General features: G+C 43.3%; 2 protein-coding genes and 2 non-coding genes across 5 annotated transcripts in view; 2 read left to right on the top strand and 2 right to left on the bottom strand.

Moving 5' to 3' along the window:
- The window catches only part of ERN1 (endoplasmic reticulum to nucleus signaling 1), a 33,073-nt gene extending 30,330 nt beyond the window's left edge, over window positions 1-2,743 (bottom strand). The window contains exon 1 of one of the 2 annotated variants that reach the window (XM_027654252.1): window positions 2,498-2,743. In XM_027654252.1, the coding sequence (XP_027510053.1) occupies window positions 2,498-2,722 (225 nt within the window). In that variant the 5' untranslated portion in view covers window positions 2,723-2,743. Of the gene's footprint in view, window positions 1-387; window positions 501-2,497 lie in introns of those variants that run through there. The other variant, XM_027654253.1, reaches the window with a different exon arrangement.
- Window positions 2,372-2,434, top strand: LOC113952557. Its single transcript, XR_003529587.1, has one exon. It is a non-coding gene; the product is annotated as a small nucleolar RNA SNORD104 (small nucleolar RNA).
- On the top strand, window positions 2,596-2,724 carry LOC113952560. Its single transcript, XR_003529589.1, has one exon. It is a non-coding gene; the product is annotated as a small nucleolar RNA SNORA76 (small nucleolar RNA).
- Window positions 2,744-5,453: 2,710 nt separating the features above from the next.
- TEX2 (testis expressed 2) overlaps window positions 5,454-17,528 on the bottom strand; it is a 41,488-nt gene continuing 29,413 nt past the window's right edge. The window contains exons 7-12 of the mRNA XM_027654256.1: window positions 16,626-16,725; window positions 12,781-12,913; window positions 9,009-9,131; window positions 6,754-6,963; window positions 6,431-6,551; window positions 5,454-5,625 (exon numbers count right to left, since the gene is read on the bottom strand). Of these exons, the coding sequence (XP_027510057.1) occupies window positions 5,506-5,625; window positions 6,431-6,551; window positions 6,754-6,963; window positions 9,009-9,131; window positions 12,781-12,913; window positions 16,626-16,725 (807 nt within the window). The 3' untranslated portion in view covers window positions 5,454-5,505. The remainder of the gene's footprint in view (window positions 5,626-6,430; window positions 6,552-6,753; window positions 6,964-9,008; window positions 9,132-12,780; window positions 12,914-16,625; window positions 16,726-17,528) is intronic.

Here is a 17,528-nt window from a genome sequence, read left to right as displayed (position 1 = left end):
TACTTTTTCCAACTACTTTGTGGGAAATTACTTGTATTTTTATATTTCGAGGATTATGATATATATGTTCAGACTAGGACACGCGTATCAGACTAGGACACACAGCGGGTGGCAAGGCAGGACACAGCTGCGGGTACCCAGCTGTGGGGCTGGGTCAGGCTCTGGGGCTGATCCGGCTGTGGGGCGGGATGAGGCTGTGGGGCTGCAGCCCCTCACCCCGCACACAGGAGCACTCGGCACTACCGGCAGTGACCCGGGCGGTCTGTTGGCTCAGCACCCACGGCCATCCTTCGCTAATCCCGGCAGGATCCCCCGGCCCCGCTCCCCCGGCCCTCCCCGTGCCCCGGCCGACCCTGCCCTCCCCCGGCCCGGCGGGCCCGGACTCACCGCGGGCCTCGGCGGCAGCAGCAACAACAGCACGGCCAGGCTGAGGAGGAGGAGGCGGCAGAGCCGCTCCATGGCTGCACCGCGGGGCCGCTCCGCCCGCTCGGCGCTGCCTCCGGACCGGCGCGTCCGGCGCTCCCCGCAGCGGGCGGGGCGGGCGCGGGGACCGCCCGGCCGGGGCACCACGTCACCCGCGGGCGGACGGGCACAGGGACCGCGCTCGGGGACCGCCCGGCCCGGGGGCTGCGCTTCCCGGGGGCCCGGGAGCGGCCAGAGACGCTGCTGCCGGAGCCGCCCCGTTCGAGCGAGCCCCGACCGACCCGCCGCCTGCCCGGGGGCTCGGGCGGCTGCCCCGTGGCAAACCGAGGGCTGCGATGGCAGCTGGCTGCTGCTGCTGCTTTGTTCTTATCAAGAAATACCGAAATTCAGGCGGCACGAATTTGCACCACCGTGCCCGGGACAATCGGGTGGTCAGGCACTGGAACAGGCTGCCCAGGGAGGTGGTGGAGTCACCACCCCTGGAGGTGTTCAGGAGGCGTATGGACCTGGCACTGGGTGATATCATTTTAGTGCTTTAGGGGTTACAGCTGCTGGGTTGACAGTTGGACTTGATCTTAAAGGCCTCTTCGAACCTTCATAATCCAACCTTCATAATCCTATGATTCTAATTTCCTTACTAATTTCTTACTTTCAGGGCAGATCAGGCCAAAGTTATTTGGCATAGCCTTTGTCTTGACAAACTCACTGTTGACCCTGTGCTGTGCAACACCTTAAATAAATGCAAAAAAACCCCATCATGCCCCTTTGAACCAAAAACCTGATCCAGGTTCCTCTGAACCGATAAAAATAAACACAAAGTACTGAATCAAATGAAAGAAGCTGTAAAAAGAGTAAATTTAGAGTGCCTGGCAATGGCCCAGCGTTCAGCCACCTATTTATACAACAAAGCCACTTTGTCCTTGTACATATTGTTTGCTTTTTAAACTGATATCACTAATGGAGCTGCAGAACACACGGGGCCAGCCATGCCATGTGCACACACCGGCTCTCTTTGATTGCAGGCAGGAGATGTAATTATCACCCAGAATCACAGAATACCCCAAGATGGAACGGACTCACAACGATCAAGTCCAATTCCTGGCCCTGCACAGGACACCCCAACACTCCCACCATGTACCTCAGAGCCTTGTCCTAATGATGACCTGACCTGCAAGCCTGAATACATAAAAACATGCTGGAGCTACAAACTGCACTGTAATTCCAGTTTTCCAACGGGTTTCTTTAGGGAGGCCTTGGCTTTCAAGCATTCAGGCTGAGAACAAGCAGACCACTGAACACACTGTGTGTGCCCTGGCATCCTGCTACATCATGGGAGGAGTTTTTCAGTTGCTGCACAAACGCTGCATGTGCTAATTCCAAATTGCAGTTATTTAACATGAGTGTCTCTCCACTGGAAACAGGAAAAATGACCAAAAGAGGTGCTGAGGAGGGGCAGAGAGCCGAGCGTTCCCGAGCGCCCTCCGCTCCCGGCACCTCCCTCAGGAACCACCGCAGCAACCCCTCAGCGCGGGGGGAGCTCTGACCGAGGGCCTGAGCTTTGATGTTTTTAATATCGAGCCCTATTTCCTCACAGCAACAGAGCGCTAGAGCTAACTACGAAAGAGAAGAGTACAACTGCTTCGGAAAAGGCGAATAAAGCTGCCGCACACGCCGGGGGGCGGCGCCAGACCACCGAACCCCCTCAAGGCAATGCCCCCTCAGCGATCCCGCCCACTGCCCTCACGCGGCCCCGCCCACCCTCGCGCACAGCAGCACCCGGATCAGCACGTGACCCGAGACTCAAATTCTATTGGAGAACACGAGGAGGGCGGAGCCGGCCGCTCTATAAAGGGGAGCGCGGGGGATGCTCGGCCTTTTTTCTTCCTGCGGCAAGGGAGGTGAGCGCAGCTCTGGGTTTGGGGGCGGGCGGGTCAGGCCGGGCTGGGCCGCAGTGATGTCTCTTGACACGTGTTAGACTGCTGATATACGTGAAGCAAACCTACTACTGAGCGCCCCGGCTGCGCCCACCCCACGGGGCGGCCGGGGTGAGGCGCGTGTGTAACCTCCCCTTTACCCTCTGTGTCTTGCAGGGCCCGTGCGGAGATCGGGATCGGCGGTAAATAAAGCTGTGTGCCCCAAATCGTGTCCGGCTGGTTCTTCCCGCGCGGTCCCGCACTGCCTTTGACCCGGCGGTGCCCGCTCGGCGCCGCCGGCCAAGCAGCGGTGCTACAGCGAAGGCTTGTTCATAACTGGGGCCGCTCGGCACCTCCCGGGCGGCGCTTTTAAAAACAAGTGACATTTGCGTGCCAGAGCCACCCTGTGCCACCCTGCGGGGACACACGGCTCGGGGACGGGGTATACAAACTTTGCTGGCCTGGATGGAGCCCAGTCCCTGCTGGAGAGGGCGGTGCCAGCGAAAGCAGCTCCGGGTCACTGTCACGGTTCAGGGCGACTTAACCCAAAATAGCCCGGGGCAGGAATTTTTTCCTGGGGTAGTTCAGGTTTTAGCTGTAAAAGGGACTTGAAAAAACTAACCCAAGTCCTGGGATGACTGCCAAGCTGTTGCAGGAGTAAAGCAGCTGGGTGAATATGCAGGAGACACACATGCAGGGCTGGGGGTCCTTTATGCACACAGAAAAAAAAACCCAACTTGAAATAAAATAGGAATTTGACTCCTGCAGCTATTTAAAGGGCCTCTGTTTTTTCCATCTGTTAATACTGGTGCTAAAGGTGTCCTGCAGACAAAGGAGAGGTACAGTATTTTCTGTAAATATAATATATAACCACTCTGATGTCACGAATGGACACAAAATAGCAGCAGCAGAGTCCAGGCAGACTGTAAAAGATGATCAAGCTCACAGAGGCTCTTGAAGTTAACAGAAGTGCAGACTTAATTGCTGTTAATCCTTACAAGGTTTTCACAACTGTAAAATACATGATTTTAAAGCACGTGCCTCATATGGTAACTAAATACTGTGATTAATTTAGTTTAAGGACAGTAAAATTAAATTTAGGCTTTTAAAGCTCTAACAGTCTCAGCACTGGCTACCCCTGGAATCACCAAGTACATGTATATATAAAAAAGACTGCAAGCACATGGCACACTCAGCAAACTGCCTTTCTAATGAAGTTTTTGGAACAACTTGCACAGGATCATGGCTAAGTGCTGTAGAAATAAAATTTAACTGAATTGTTGGACATGGGATAAATTTATTTAATAAAACAAAGCAAGCAGATTGTAGTTACCCACAGTTTATGAAGTGCAATATGACAATCTTGTGTAATAAGTCTAAATCTGTTTACACATTAGTGCATCTAGTCCTTTGACTTAAGTTATTGCACATAGAAATTAACTCATAGAAAAGACCTGCGTAACAAGACATGCAGACTTCATGAAAGGCAAATAATGCCTACAGAATCAGCAAACCCCAGAATATACACAGCCTGGAATGGTCAAGGAGGAGTTCAGGTAACAAATATAACCTACTAATATTTCAATTAAAGGTAACCAAAATAGGTGTTCAAATATAGAATTAATTTTAAATATATTAAATGCTAATTTTCTTTTTTTTTTATGCTTCAGGCAAGGTGCTGTTTAAAAAACCTTCAATATAATAGCTTCATTTAGAGATGGTAAATCATCAAGTTGTACATGGAAATTTTGATTTACATCAAATGTGACAACACAACGTACAAAATTCTTAAAAAATTCTAAAAAAAAAAAAGCAAATCATGTTATAAAAGGAGAGCCAAAACTCACCTTCTTTGTAAACTAAAATGTTTTCTGACATCCATGAACAGTTGGCAACACTGAGCATCAGAACAATATTACATGTGTTAAAGAGTGGATATGTAGTGTTCGAATCTTGCATTTACTGCATACATTTAGCCTTGAATCATTACACCTGACTGAAATAAAAGGCAGTTTCCCCTTCCCCATTAGTTTTGGCCATTAATTAGCAGAAATCTTTAATCATGATCAGCTCCAACAACTGCAACGCTTGAATTCCTAAAAAACCAATGCATGGGGGTCAAAATCTGTCAGCCACAGCTGTTCCCACAAACACCAAGGGATTTGATGTCTGGGGCTGTAACAGGAGGATTTGGGCCCATGCTTTGGGTGTAAACACAGTGCAATGGAAAAGACTCACAGCAACAAACTCCTCAGAAAGAACTCGGTGTTTCATCGTAGCAAGAGGCTCTAAGCACAGTAAGGTAACTACTCCTGGTAATGTGCAGTGTTGGCATTTTGTGTGTGTGCTCATGTCTTGAGAAACATTCAGAATTAATCAGGAACCAAGGTGATTGTACCTCACTATAAGGCGGCTTGCTGTGGTTTGGTCTCATGGCTTTACCAACTTTTTTCCTCCTCGTTTTACAAAGATCTGACAGTCCCACCTTCACTGATAGTTGTGTTTTATGGCTACTTGCTTCCCAAAAAAAGCACAAGTTCTGTATGAAAAAAGTAATATGTATATATCCCATTGAATCACAATATTACCTATACATCCAATTTACATTCTTTTATCCTGAAAGCGTTTCATATTTCGATTGCTTGACACAAGCTATTGACTGCAGAAGTGAAAGAACATAAAACAGTTCATTCTACACCTCCAACTGCCTGAGAAAGAAAAAATATTCTTCCAGTTTTATAAATTCATTCCTTATTTAGGATTTTTTCCCCATTTGGCACGCAGTTCCTTTGCTGCCAAACAACTTTTCAATGCTTTAATGCACATTAACAGAGCACGAAAACAGAAGCTGAACAAAAGGTGCGTCAACGAGCTCCTTGATCTATTACATTTCAGTTCCTCCTCCCTCCCCCAAAGAACAGGTCATTTCAGCCTCCCAGTTAAAATCCTGATGGCAGCCAGTACAAAAATAAATCAACAGCTTAATGGAATGGAACTTCGTGGAGCTGAAGTACACGGGAACAATAACCAGGCAAGTGAGCACAAAGGTATGGGCACAGTCCTGGGGAGGGGGGAAAGTGGCACAAGTTAAGGATGAGAACTACAGCACAGTTTATAAAACCATGAGAATAACTTTTATAATACTGTAAACTGCAAGAGTCTTCACATGTCATGGTTGATCAGAGGCCTCCGTGCTCAGATCTTGAGGGCACGTGGACGAGCGGGGATCCATGGCTGAGTGCATTAAAGGAATATAAACATCATCCATGTTTGGCATGACAAAGATTTTCTGTGAAAAAGACACAATTAAATCAACAAACTTCATATGTCACTTGAAACCTTAGGTTTTCCAATTTGTTTAGTTAAAAAATGCAACAAATTTCCAGACGAAAGATTCTTGAGCTCAGCATTGTTCCAGTCAGTGCAGTGCCCATTAATTCAGGCCATTGTGTTGTGTTACACTTGTAAATGAAGCTCAGAAATATCAGTATTTCTGCAAATTCCATTAAATTAAAAAGATACTACAGAAAAAAATCACTACCTTTCCCCACTCTGTTGCTTTCTCAGCTCTTAACCCACGTACTTTCACACTGAACTTTTAAGTGAGATAAGTGGTTTTGATTTCTGGTCAGTTGTACAGCTGGGGTCCAGAATCCATGTGGTCAGTCTTCCCATCCTGCATGTATTTGGAGGTTGTTTCCTACTTTACACTACAGTCAATGTAATTATTAAAAATTATTTTCAATGAAGTAGTGACAGGACACTTTAGTACCTCTCTTAGTATCTGTTCTCCATTTTTGAAAACAGTTGGGTGCTCTTATCATCTAAGAACACCTAGGATCATGGTTTTATTTGAGTACTACAAATTTTATCACGGTACCTATTTCAAACAAATGCCTTATTATCTCTAAAATTATTCTGACCAGTGCTAAAATAGATTTCCACCCAGGCCTACACACAGTCTTGAGACCATCACAGAAGGCAGCTTCACCTTCGTCTGTCCCACGAATGGGAGCAGCAGAGGACACCATCTAACTTCAAATTAAATAGTTCAAAACTATCATCAATGAAATGAGGATGTAAAGGAAACACACCTGGAACTCCTGCTCCAGTTTCCTTGCTATCCAGTCTGTCACATGAACCAGAGTCACTTCTCTCTCTCCAAGTTTTGGCCGTGCTTTTAACTCCAGGTAGGGAGGCCTTCGGAAGCCGTACCTTGGGAGAGAGCACGGAGCAGGTTTTAGTACAGACACTCCAACAAAGCAAATATTTAAATGTGTAGCTCAATTTCCTCCTAATAGCAATTCCTACCTCATTTACAACTAGTCCTCTTTCAGAACCCACTTCAGCCAGACTTTACCTTTTTTGTCATCTGCAATCCCTTCAATAGCACAACCTGCAACTAAGTTCCTCTTACCATATTCTGTCAGTGGGTGGAGGTGGAATGTTAATCACTAGTGTTCCTCTGCACTCCTGGACTTCAACTGTTAGCAGCAACGGAGTATTGGAGACCTCTTCAATTTTCTTCTTAATAAACTCAGTCTCTGTTGCTTTCTGAAAGTATTTTGACTTGGTAATTTTATCCACAATTCTCATGAGCTTACTTGTCCGAGATCCTCCAACATACCTTTAGATATAGAAAAAAGGACTGTAAGGTAATTTTCTTAAACTACTAAAACAGCCATGGATTTTCTATTAAACCATTACACTTTGATGTAAAAATTCTAAACAGATGCATGACCAAGCAGCACCTACCAGAGCTTGCACCCAGTAGCTGTGTTCTGCCAGCTACAAGTGCCTGGCAGAAATTCTGTTCAGGCTGAACGCTCCTTCCCACATGGCATTGGAAACACAACGTTTTTTAAAACTGCAAATACACTTCCATCACTTATGCCAGCAAGCTGGCATGGGAAGTGACACCTTGTCTACTACCATTCCAACAAAACTGTCGAGACACTGATGCACCAAGACAGGCACAAATCATCAGCTTAGAAGGCCCAACTACCATGTCTAATTATTTAACAGTGTGTGCTGAACAGAAAGGTTTTCATTTTAAGGTACTGTAGCCTTTATGAGTATAAAGGTGTTGACAAAGAAGAGGAAAACAGTTTTAGCAGTGGGTGGAATGACATTCCAAAATGGTTAACTATGACTGCAAGAAGAGGGCTTTTCCTGGCAAACATGTCAGGCATTTCTGGCTTTTAAACAGATTCTTTAAGGGCTGAATCTGCCTTTTCTCACCCCTATCTCATGTTGGAAATATACACTCCAAGAACAGCATATTTGGTATTTTCCACACACTACATCATAGCTAATTATGGCTCCTGATGTTATGTACCAGAGATAACCTTCCTAAGGAAATGACATTTTCCTGTTGGGGTGGGGGGGGGAACCAAAAACCCCCACATTCTTACACAGACTTTTACAGAGTTTTCTCCTTAGCACAACATAAGGCAAGAAACTCCTCAGCTGATATAAAAAGGGTGAATTAATTTCAACTTTTGGATTTTACACTAGCTGTATTTTTACCCAGAGAAAGTAGTTACTCTCTCATCAGGTCATCAGATTCTATAGTGGTAGTAATGTAGATTCTTTCTTTCAGTATTCTACATAAAAATTCTTCATTCTCTCTCTTTGCCTTCTTGATAAAGAGCTCTCTATATGATCTATGAATTTTTAGAAGATATTAAATGCATCAAATGCAATAATTTCTACAACTCTTCACATAGTTTTCAAAAGTGTACAGGAATAAAAGTGAGGAAACTCCCTGGAACATTTTGAATAAGTCATGAGTCTTCTGGTACATTCACTGTAAAAATCAGGGTTGTGTTCAGTCATAGGAAACACTGTGATTGTCTGAGACATTTCTGGCTGACTACAGCTTTCTCACTGCATAGCACAATTGCAATCAGATGCAGAAAGCCAAAAATCAGAACAGCAGCCAAAACAAGGAATGACGTGGCAACGCTGATGTTGGGAAACATCCTCTGGAACTCGTGCACAGCATCAGAGGGCAGTATTGCACAGCCCAGACACTCACAGAGCTCCAGAAATAAAAAAAAAAACCCAACCAAAAAACCCCACCAAAAACCAAGAAAAAAGCCAGCAACACAAAACTGAGAAGAAAGCGAGGCTTGAGAACAGTTGTTTCCTTTAAGAAAAGACCACACTGGAAATATGGATCAGCAGGATCAGCATGGGTGTAACACTGCATACAGTGTTTCGAGTTCACACACAAAATCCTGTTCCTGGCTCTGCTACCAGGCAGGACATGCTGGGGAAGGTCCCCAGAGGTGCTCTGGCCCCGTGACTTGGCTCTCATGGCGAAGAGCCTGGGAGGTGGCCAGTGGAGCTCAGGACAGGTCCCTGGGCAGTGAGCAGTGCTCCCAGCACAGGTCCCTGGGCAGTGAGCAGTGCTCCCAGGACAGGTCCCTGGGCAGTGAGCAGTGCTCCCAGGACAGGTCCCTGGGCAGTGAGCAGTGCTCCCAGCACAGCACAGCACCCGGCACAGCAGCTCCCTTTGCTGGCAGCACGTGGCTCCACTGCTGCTCTTTGCTCTGCAGTTGTGTTTGCTTCCCTGCCAGGATATCCTCACACTCTGTGGGGCACAGAGTACTCCAGGACTGAGCAAGGTATTGGGTCTGTGGGGGAGGGAAGGATTAAAGAGCTCACCCTTCTGCTCCTGGAGTCACCTGCTTCTCTCCTGCCAGCTCAGGAGCATCATCTTCCTCTGAAGAGCCGGCGCTGGAGGATTCCTCATCGCTGTCTGCAAGACAATACGCCCTTGGCCTGAAACTGAAACAATGCAATTCCCAGGTCAAATGTAATATCCTGAAATAGCTTTTCATCCTGTACAGCTTTGGCTGACATTACATGACTCTGAAGTATCCCCTCCTCTTTTTTGTAAGCACTATCTGAAAGAACAAAACCAAAACCACTCTGAAGCCAGGCTGGCAGAACTACATTCAAACCAGAAAAGCTGTTTTCCCCAGCGGAAGATAATCCTGCATGAAAGAGGTTGGCAGGGTGGTGGCTGTTTTGCATATTCAAATCAAATGTGGAGATTATTCGAAATAATTATTATTTGAAAAAAATAATTAGGAAAAAAAATTTCAATTTCGAATTGAAAGCATCTCTGCTGCTGCTCGTGGCTTTCCGTGGGTTGAGCAAAACGGAGGCTGGACAGGTAAAACAACCTTTGAATATCATGGGGGAAAAGTAAAGTAATAAAATCAAACAAGGGCAGCTCTTAGGGTACAAAATACCACCCGGTAGTAACTAATTCCTAGACTTAAACCTGTGGAAGAATTTAGGTACAATCACAGGAAAAATTTCAAATCTTTTAAACGGATTAAAATGAGGGAAGGATACAGTGGATACACTTCAGTGTGAACAGATCTCTACTGAAAGCAAGAGCCTAAAACAGTTACACAACACAAGCTTCAAAAGCATATGGCTTTAGCCCTGGGGACTATACCCAGCACTGTAATTCTCTACAGCATGTTCAGAATACAGTTCATAGCTGTGTCTTCTTTCTTTGTGTGTGTGTGTGTTCTTGGAAGTGTATTTGAAGCATTTAATAACCTCACACAGGGCATGGACTGAGGCTACTGCCTGATATTCTGTACACAGAACAAACTGGTGGTTGCTGCATGAAGTCCTAATGAAAAAGGACAGCTCAATGCAGCTCTCAGTGCACAGGACTCCTTCCCAACTGGAGAGTAACCCCAGGACCTCTCTACACTGCAGAATTTCCTAGCCAGGGTATGGAATCAGAACTGCAAACCTCTTCTTACCCAGAGCTGTATTTTGTACCTGCAGAGTGAAGGCACACACCAAACTGAGCCACCTCCCTGGGGACGGGGGGGGTGGTGGATGGTTCCTGTCACTGGCCCAGATAGCAACCCTGGAGCTGGTTCTCAGGGAGAAAATCACGTTTTTAGGTCAGACTCAAACTACACGTTTTCTACCAGGGTGTGACCTCGCTTCACTTTCCTGTGCAGGTTGTACCACCCAGCTCAAAGCATGCCCAGAGCATTCTCAGGGCTCTCAAAGGTGTCACCTTAAACAAGGTGTTTGATTTCCTAGTTAAAGGTGCCTCACAAGCACTGACCAGCTCAGACCTCAGGATTTCCTCGCATTAAACAAAGCAACAATAAATAAGCTTGAGTGAGATTTCAGGGGCTCTCTGCATACAATGGACCATTTATACGACACAAACATTGGCAGAATAAACCCACTTTGGAGCTACAGTATTGTTCCCGTGCAGATTGCACAATATTTTATGAATTGCTATTTGTCAGCTTGTTTTTATGTGGTCCAACACAGCCAAAACGACTGATGGGGTGAGAAGCTGTGGTAAATTTGGGTTAACCTGCTGACTTTGCCTCATCTTCTGTATGGTAGAACCTTGTGCTGTATTAATTTTAGGAAATTGGCAATTAAATAGTTTCCCACCCTCTTTGAGAGTTCTGTTTTCTTGAGAGGACATTATCAAACTTATCTCAGGACATCTCACTTCTGTTTCACACAGTAAGTGCAACACAGACCCGTTTGTATCCCTTTACACTGACAACATCCATGGACAGTTAAAGCCCAGAGTTGTTTCCCCCCTCCCTCTTGGGTGCCTCTCTTACACCAGTTTGTGGTTACTGCCTCTCAAGAGATGGTTTGATCTGGGCTCTTGAGGGACACAAATGAGTGTCAGCAACCAACATTCCTCACTTACAACATGATCATGGATGCAAACACATGCAGAACAGTTTGTCACAGCAACTGCCAACTGATAATTAAAAAAGGCAGTAAAATTAAAATTAGCTAACACAATGGAAAGCACGGATGAGAATCAAACTGTTCTGTACTTCTCAGTCTTTGCTTATTTTTTTATAATATCCATTGTATTGAAGGGAAAAAAATCAATCAAAAAACCCCTCATTTAAACTAGAATACATTAGGCTGCTCTTTATGTAAAGCTGGTACCTGGCCCTGAGGTTTGAAACATCCCAGCCCCGAGCAGGGAGCAGAGCTGTTAATGCTGATACCTCCAAGCAATCGGTTGCTTGGCTACAGGCACTTCCATCTGCCTTGCTGGGGGCCCATTGCTCAGCCAGCAGCAAACTGGTTTTTAAATATGAAATCAATGCGTTCACTAATTATTTCTGAGGCCATTTCTGCACTGAGCAGATATGAAAATACACAAAGAAAATCCTGAAGGCATGGGGGAAGGAAAGCAAGAATTTGATTTGTATAGACATTTCCTTATCCATCCCCCGTTTTTGGGGGGGTGGGATTAAAGGGATTTTGAAAAATTTGCACCTACCACTTACACTGATGTAAATTCAGAAATATTTACTTCAAGCAGTGACAATGGGAATCTGGGTCGATTTTAAATCCTCTGAATTTCTATCACCAGTGTATGAGATCATTCAGCCATTAGTTCTTTTTCACATTTATTTTCTTGTCATGACTGCATTGAAATATAGGGCTGCTGTAAGTATTACCTCAAGATATCTCAGAATAAATGGTCAGAGCTATGACATGAACATACAAAGCATCCAGTATCTTCATTGTGAAAGACCACAACATTTTATTCATAGCTAAACAAATGGCCAGATTTAGAGACTATTTTCTTGATTTGTGCACACTAAATCAGAGACCACCTACTGTCCAGGGACTGCAGATTTCTTAAGTACAAAGAGAACACAGTACAAAAAGAATGAACACTCCACAGCTGATGGGAGGGATATCTGACAGGTGTCACTCACCAGGTTAATACAAATGGACAGATTGATGACACTCAAAAATTCCAACAACATCACAAAAATGAGAGGGAAGGCACAAATACAACAGAGGTAAGTTACTCTATAGTGGTTTTTAACTAGTTTATCTGCATAAGGCATTTCACTTAGATATAGCAGGGAAACAGAAGTGGGCTATGAGGAAAAATAGAGACTAAAGCAGTGGTGTGATTACACCCATGGTGCAATAAAACTATTGAAAAAGTCTCTTCTTAACAATTACAGCCTATTTACCTTCCCCATTGTTTACTCCTCCATGGTTTACAGCTGTAGCTGTGCCATGCTGTAGTAGCCTGTTACACGTCTACCTCCATTTCTGCATGTGTGTATCTCCAGTATTCAAGCTTTACTGTTTAAGACCCCAAATCAAGCCTAAGACAAACCTAAATTTTAGTTGCTGCACATTTAAAATCCTACTAAAATATATAAAAAAAAATTGTATCACAAAAGCCTTTTATTAAGATGATTATCAATGGTGCAATCAAACATTAAAGCTGCACAGAAAGGCCACGTTCAGCGCTCATGTGTATGAAACCCCCCCAGCTCCTCTCAATCTATTGCAGAGCCAGAGCTGCTCAGACACAAGGAAAAATCCCACTTTTTCACAATGAAAGCTCCAGCTTGATTCCATCACTGCCATCCCTTACCCTTCTCTGCCGATCTCACCAACTTTAAGGGCTTCACCAAGAGGCTCTTTACCAAGTTTGGTCAAGTTCATCTTGGTCTCCAGGGTCATTAGAAAAGATCCATTGTAGGACATTTCCAAATCAACCCACAGTCCTAAAATAAACAACACAAAGATGTCACTTTAAGAACAATCACAAAGCAAGCTTTCTCTTCATATTAAGCTCATGGAACAAAGTCAGATGTAAATCAAAGCCATCCTGAAAAACAGCAATCTAAAAAGAAGGAGCGTGATTTACACACACCTAAACTTCTAAAGAGATCTGAAATGAGATAAAGAACACAGAATACAATTAGGGATTCACTTCAAAACTATTTACAGCATTGCTCCAAGCCATACAGTAATGGGGACACTCCTCTACTGACGCTGTCCAAACAAAGCACAACTTGAAATCCCAGAGCAATATTGCTTGTGTCACATCACAACCTGCTGACTCCTGTTTTGCCAATGGTGGATTGAAGGAGTATGACAAGGTTCCCTCAGTAACTGAGCTACAGGCATTCTTTCATTACTCACAGCAAACAGGGTCATTACTTTGACAACTCTAGACCTGCAGCATTACACTAAATCTTATTGTTGTGCAGAATATTCACCAAAAGAATTGTCTTGGGAATAGCTGCAAGATTAGGTCCTGCCTCTTGAGTGACCCCCTGCAGCCCCATGGACTAAACAAAGCTGTAGGTATTTGTGATTCAGATGCTAGAAATCAGATGCCAATAAACACAGATTATACATCTTCCTTTTCCAGACATTGCAGCTGCACAAAACCAGTACCTGGCACATCAACCACTGACACCTTCTACTTTCATTTACTTATTCAGAAGCAATTAATGAAAATTACTCTTTGGGTTTGATTCATCTGTAAAAGTCACATTTTATTAGTTAAAGAACTACTGTTTTCTGCAAAAACATGTCAGAAAAACAGTACTGTCCCTAATCCCACTGTTTCTGTTTACAGAAATACAGGCAGCTCCCAAAGGCCAGGCCACTGACCCCCTGTGATGTTCCATGCTGGAAGCAGGATGAAGGTAAGCTGGTGCTTTACTAACCCAAATCACTCTTTTCCCTCACACAGTGTTTCTAACACTGTTCTAAAACCAAACACAACAACTCAAACACAAGCTTATATATATATTTTTCCTCTTTACAATGAGAAAGCAGCAGTAAGATCATGAGAAACAAGGAAAACCAGCTAATCAATGAGTCGGCACAATTCAATCATCAATGTTGTTTTAACAGTAGATCAAATTAAGCAAAGGATGCCATTACTGAGAGGGAAAATTCCTTCTGGCCAGAAAACATTCATACGCATTTTCCAGAGGGAAAAGGGGAGGGAGAGGAGGGAGAGGGAGTGAAGAATTGGGCAGATGGTACAATTTATTCAGAATTTTCTGGTTCCCTAGCCTTGAGAGAATTACAGTAATGCTACAGCATATGCTGTCACCCAAATAGGACTGTATTAACACAAACAAGATTTTTTTTCTAACATTGCCTGCTAACAAATGGAGTTACTTAGAGAAGACATATAATAAAAAATATTTTCCTTGTAATCAAGCACGGGTTAAAAAAAAACTTCTGGATGTAACAAAGCACTTCACAATTAGTAACTGCATTTTAAAGCCTCACAAAAGGCTCAAAAATACCTCAAATGACTGAATGTCTCAAACACTTAAAAAACCCAAAAACCTTAGAAATGTTCATTCTGGATACTGCCCTGAAATTTTAGGGCTTTTTCCCCCCCATATTCCCCAATAAACCAAGTGGTTTATCATAGGTCAACTTACCAACAAATGCATTTATCCTTATGAGAACAAGCATTTCCAATTATCATACCCTTATTTAAGTCTTTTTAAGTATAATTACGCAACAAGTTATTTCAGTAATTATTCACTGCAAGCTCTTACAAACTAAGAGTTCACATGTCATCCAACAGGGTGGAAGAAGTTACAAGGATTAGCAATTCTCCCAGAAATGCTTCCTTGTCACAGTTTAAGTGAACAACACACTGAAGGAGTTAATTGATCTCATTGCTGTTTCAGCAGTTAATGGAAGCCAAGTCTCCTAAATCTCATCTCATGACTTAGAATTCCAGCCTTTGGTTACAACTGAAGTTATGAGAACAGAGAAAGGAATTCAAGAAATGTTAAAAAGAAACCATGAAACCACTTGGCAAGCATCACAAATGTAACAAGTTTAAAATGTTTTTTGTTCTGTAACACAAAATAAAATTTGTACCAACAGTGAAGTCACTTTGCTGCTGGGAACACAGGAGGATTTCATCAGAACTTGGAGAACCTGCTGTCCCACGCAGGGAGCATATGACAAGCAGCAGCAATATGTGTTAGTTCCCTAAATACTGATTGCACTCCAGCTTATTCCATCTATTCAGTTTTCATTTCTCTTAAAAAGACACATTTTCTTCCTTGTGACAACAAAAAACACTTTGCTCTTTTCAAACACGCTTTGTTTATAAAGCTCAGTGGCAAACACACTTTCCAGAAGTTGAGAGCAAAGTGCCCCATGTTTTATAGATAAAGCCTTTCCCCAAAGACTTGCACGTCTCAAGGAGATAAGGGCAAACAATAGCATTTGGGTACATAACTAATGTTATGTATGGCCAAGAGGATTTTAGTAATTCCCCAAAGTCTGTTTTGTTCTCAGTTTTATGAGGGAAAGGTTAGTGCTCACTCACCTCCTGCTTTCAGTCAGTGATCTGAGTGGCACAGAGCTCATTATCTACTCAAACTTTGCTCTGTCCATGTTTGTTATTGTTCCAAATATGCTACTGAGACCTGAAGTTTGGCTCATTGCTGGCCTGTAATTTAGAGCCTCTCCAGAACATTTTAGCACTTGTACCAAGTATCTTCATTAAACCCTTACTATCTCACTACCAATTAATGGTTTTAGTCCCATTTAGAAATTATCTTGGTAACTTCACCTAAGAGCTGAGAGCAGTTTAAAACAAAAATAAGCTGCTTGCCATGCAATCCACAGCTGCACCACAACAGGTACTCCAAGGAAGTATTTCCCTTTATGCCAATTAGAAATTTCTGCACCTTGAGTGGAGAAAATCAGACACAATTTAAAATTAAAAACTGCTCTGATTATGTCTTAGAGAAAAGACAGCATCTAGCTCTCCTCAGTATGTGGAAAAGATAAAGCTAAAAAGTATTATCCCAAGTTTTTCTGTCTTGTGAGACTACTTAAGTGACATGAGGATCCTCAAATATACTCCTGTGACCATATGCAAACCAGAAAGAACAGAAAACAAACAGTTATGATTCATAAAGCAGCAGTATGAAAGTGATTCAGCTTTAAAAAAAAAATCTATATTTAATAGTAAGGACATAAAATGATGCTGTGTTTTGAAGTCTATTTTCAAAGCAACACTGTATTTTTGTTTTCCAAGTTATTATATTTTCTGAATCCCTGTTTTCAGAACAGAAGAACTTCTCTTTGGGAGCCAAACCTGTTTTGTGCTATGGTACAGAATCAGATCTGTCTCAAGGAGATGTGCAAGGCTCTCTGCAGTCCATGGTAGAGGATCAGATATGTGTCAGCATCTCTGTTGCATGCAAATTTTAGTTTAGTTTAGTAATTACTGCCTATGGAAAGACATGATCACACTTCCATAACTATTACTTTAGACCAAGCCTCACACAGACACCCCTCAGTATCTCCTCAGCTCTTATTAAATGTATCTTCCTCTGATTAAAACATCCACAAGATAACCAGACAAAAATCCTGTTCTCCACAGGTAAAAAGGCAGGAATCTAGCAAAACCAGAAAAGGAAGCTTGTATTTTACCTCTGTGATCAATAGAAGGTTTGAAGGCCTGAAGGATCTTGGGCACTGCTATCCCCATGTCCAGCTCAGTCAGAGTCAGCTCATTCATGAAGTAGGGCAGCTGAAAGGACAGGAGATCAAAAATCAAATACATGTTATGGAACCAAACATTCATTTCCTGAGAGAGGAAAGGAAAACTTAAAGGAATGGACTGAGCTGAAGTGCTACCAGTGAAAGAACACACATAACTGCACATATTTTTTCCAATTCTAGAATTTCACAGTTATCAGTTTCAAAATAATTTAGGGAGAGATTCAGCATCTGAACTTGGAATGTTTTTAAAACTATACTGAAGTTTGGATGCTGACCTTAAACCTCCAGCATGCTTTTTAGTCAAAGCATGTAAAAAGCTCCAGAAAGAAGTGTAAATCCTATTTCACTGTGAATAAAAAACAAAGACTTCTTTGAATTTTAAATTCAGGCACGTATTTTATCGTTGCAGTTGTATCAACGTCTCGACCACTTTTTATTTTTGACAAATTCTTTCCCAGCACATTGACTTGTAAATCTGTATCACAGTCTTGGAATAACAGAGGCACAGAATCATAATGCTTTGGGTAGTTATTTACTTAAATTTCTAATTCATGGGAAATCTATCTCCTGTGAACAGACAGTTCTTTAACCCATTAAAATACATCCATTTCCAGTCTTTCCACTGAAAATGTTTCCACTGAGGTGTTTAGGTCTTCTACTGTCACAACTGTGGGAACAGGGCAGAATTGGGTTACTGCTCAGTTCCTAAAGCACAAGCAACACTGTCTCACAGCTGGTGCTGGCAGCTACATTCCAGAGCTTTTGTCAGCAAGAAAACATCTTCCTTTGCCTTTAGGAACAGGCAAACTCCTCCCCAAGTACCAGGAGCTG

The sequence above is a fragment of the Corapipo altera genome, unplaced genomic scaffold (genome assembly GCF_003945725.1).
Source record: "Corapipo altera isolate COAL_440 unplaced genomic scaffold, ASM394572v1 343, whole genome shotgun sequence".
NCBI lineage: Eukaryota > Metazoa > Chordata > Aves > Passeriformes > Pipridae > Corapipo > Corapipo altera.
The sequence above is the reverse complement of the archived record's forward strand: the minus strand, read 5'-3'. Positions and strand labels throughout refer to the sequence as shown.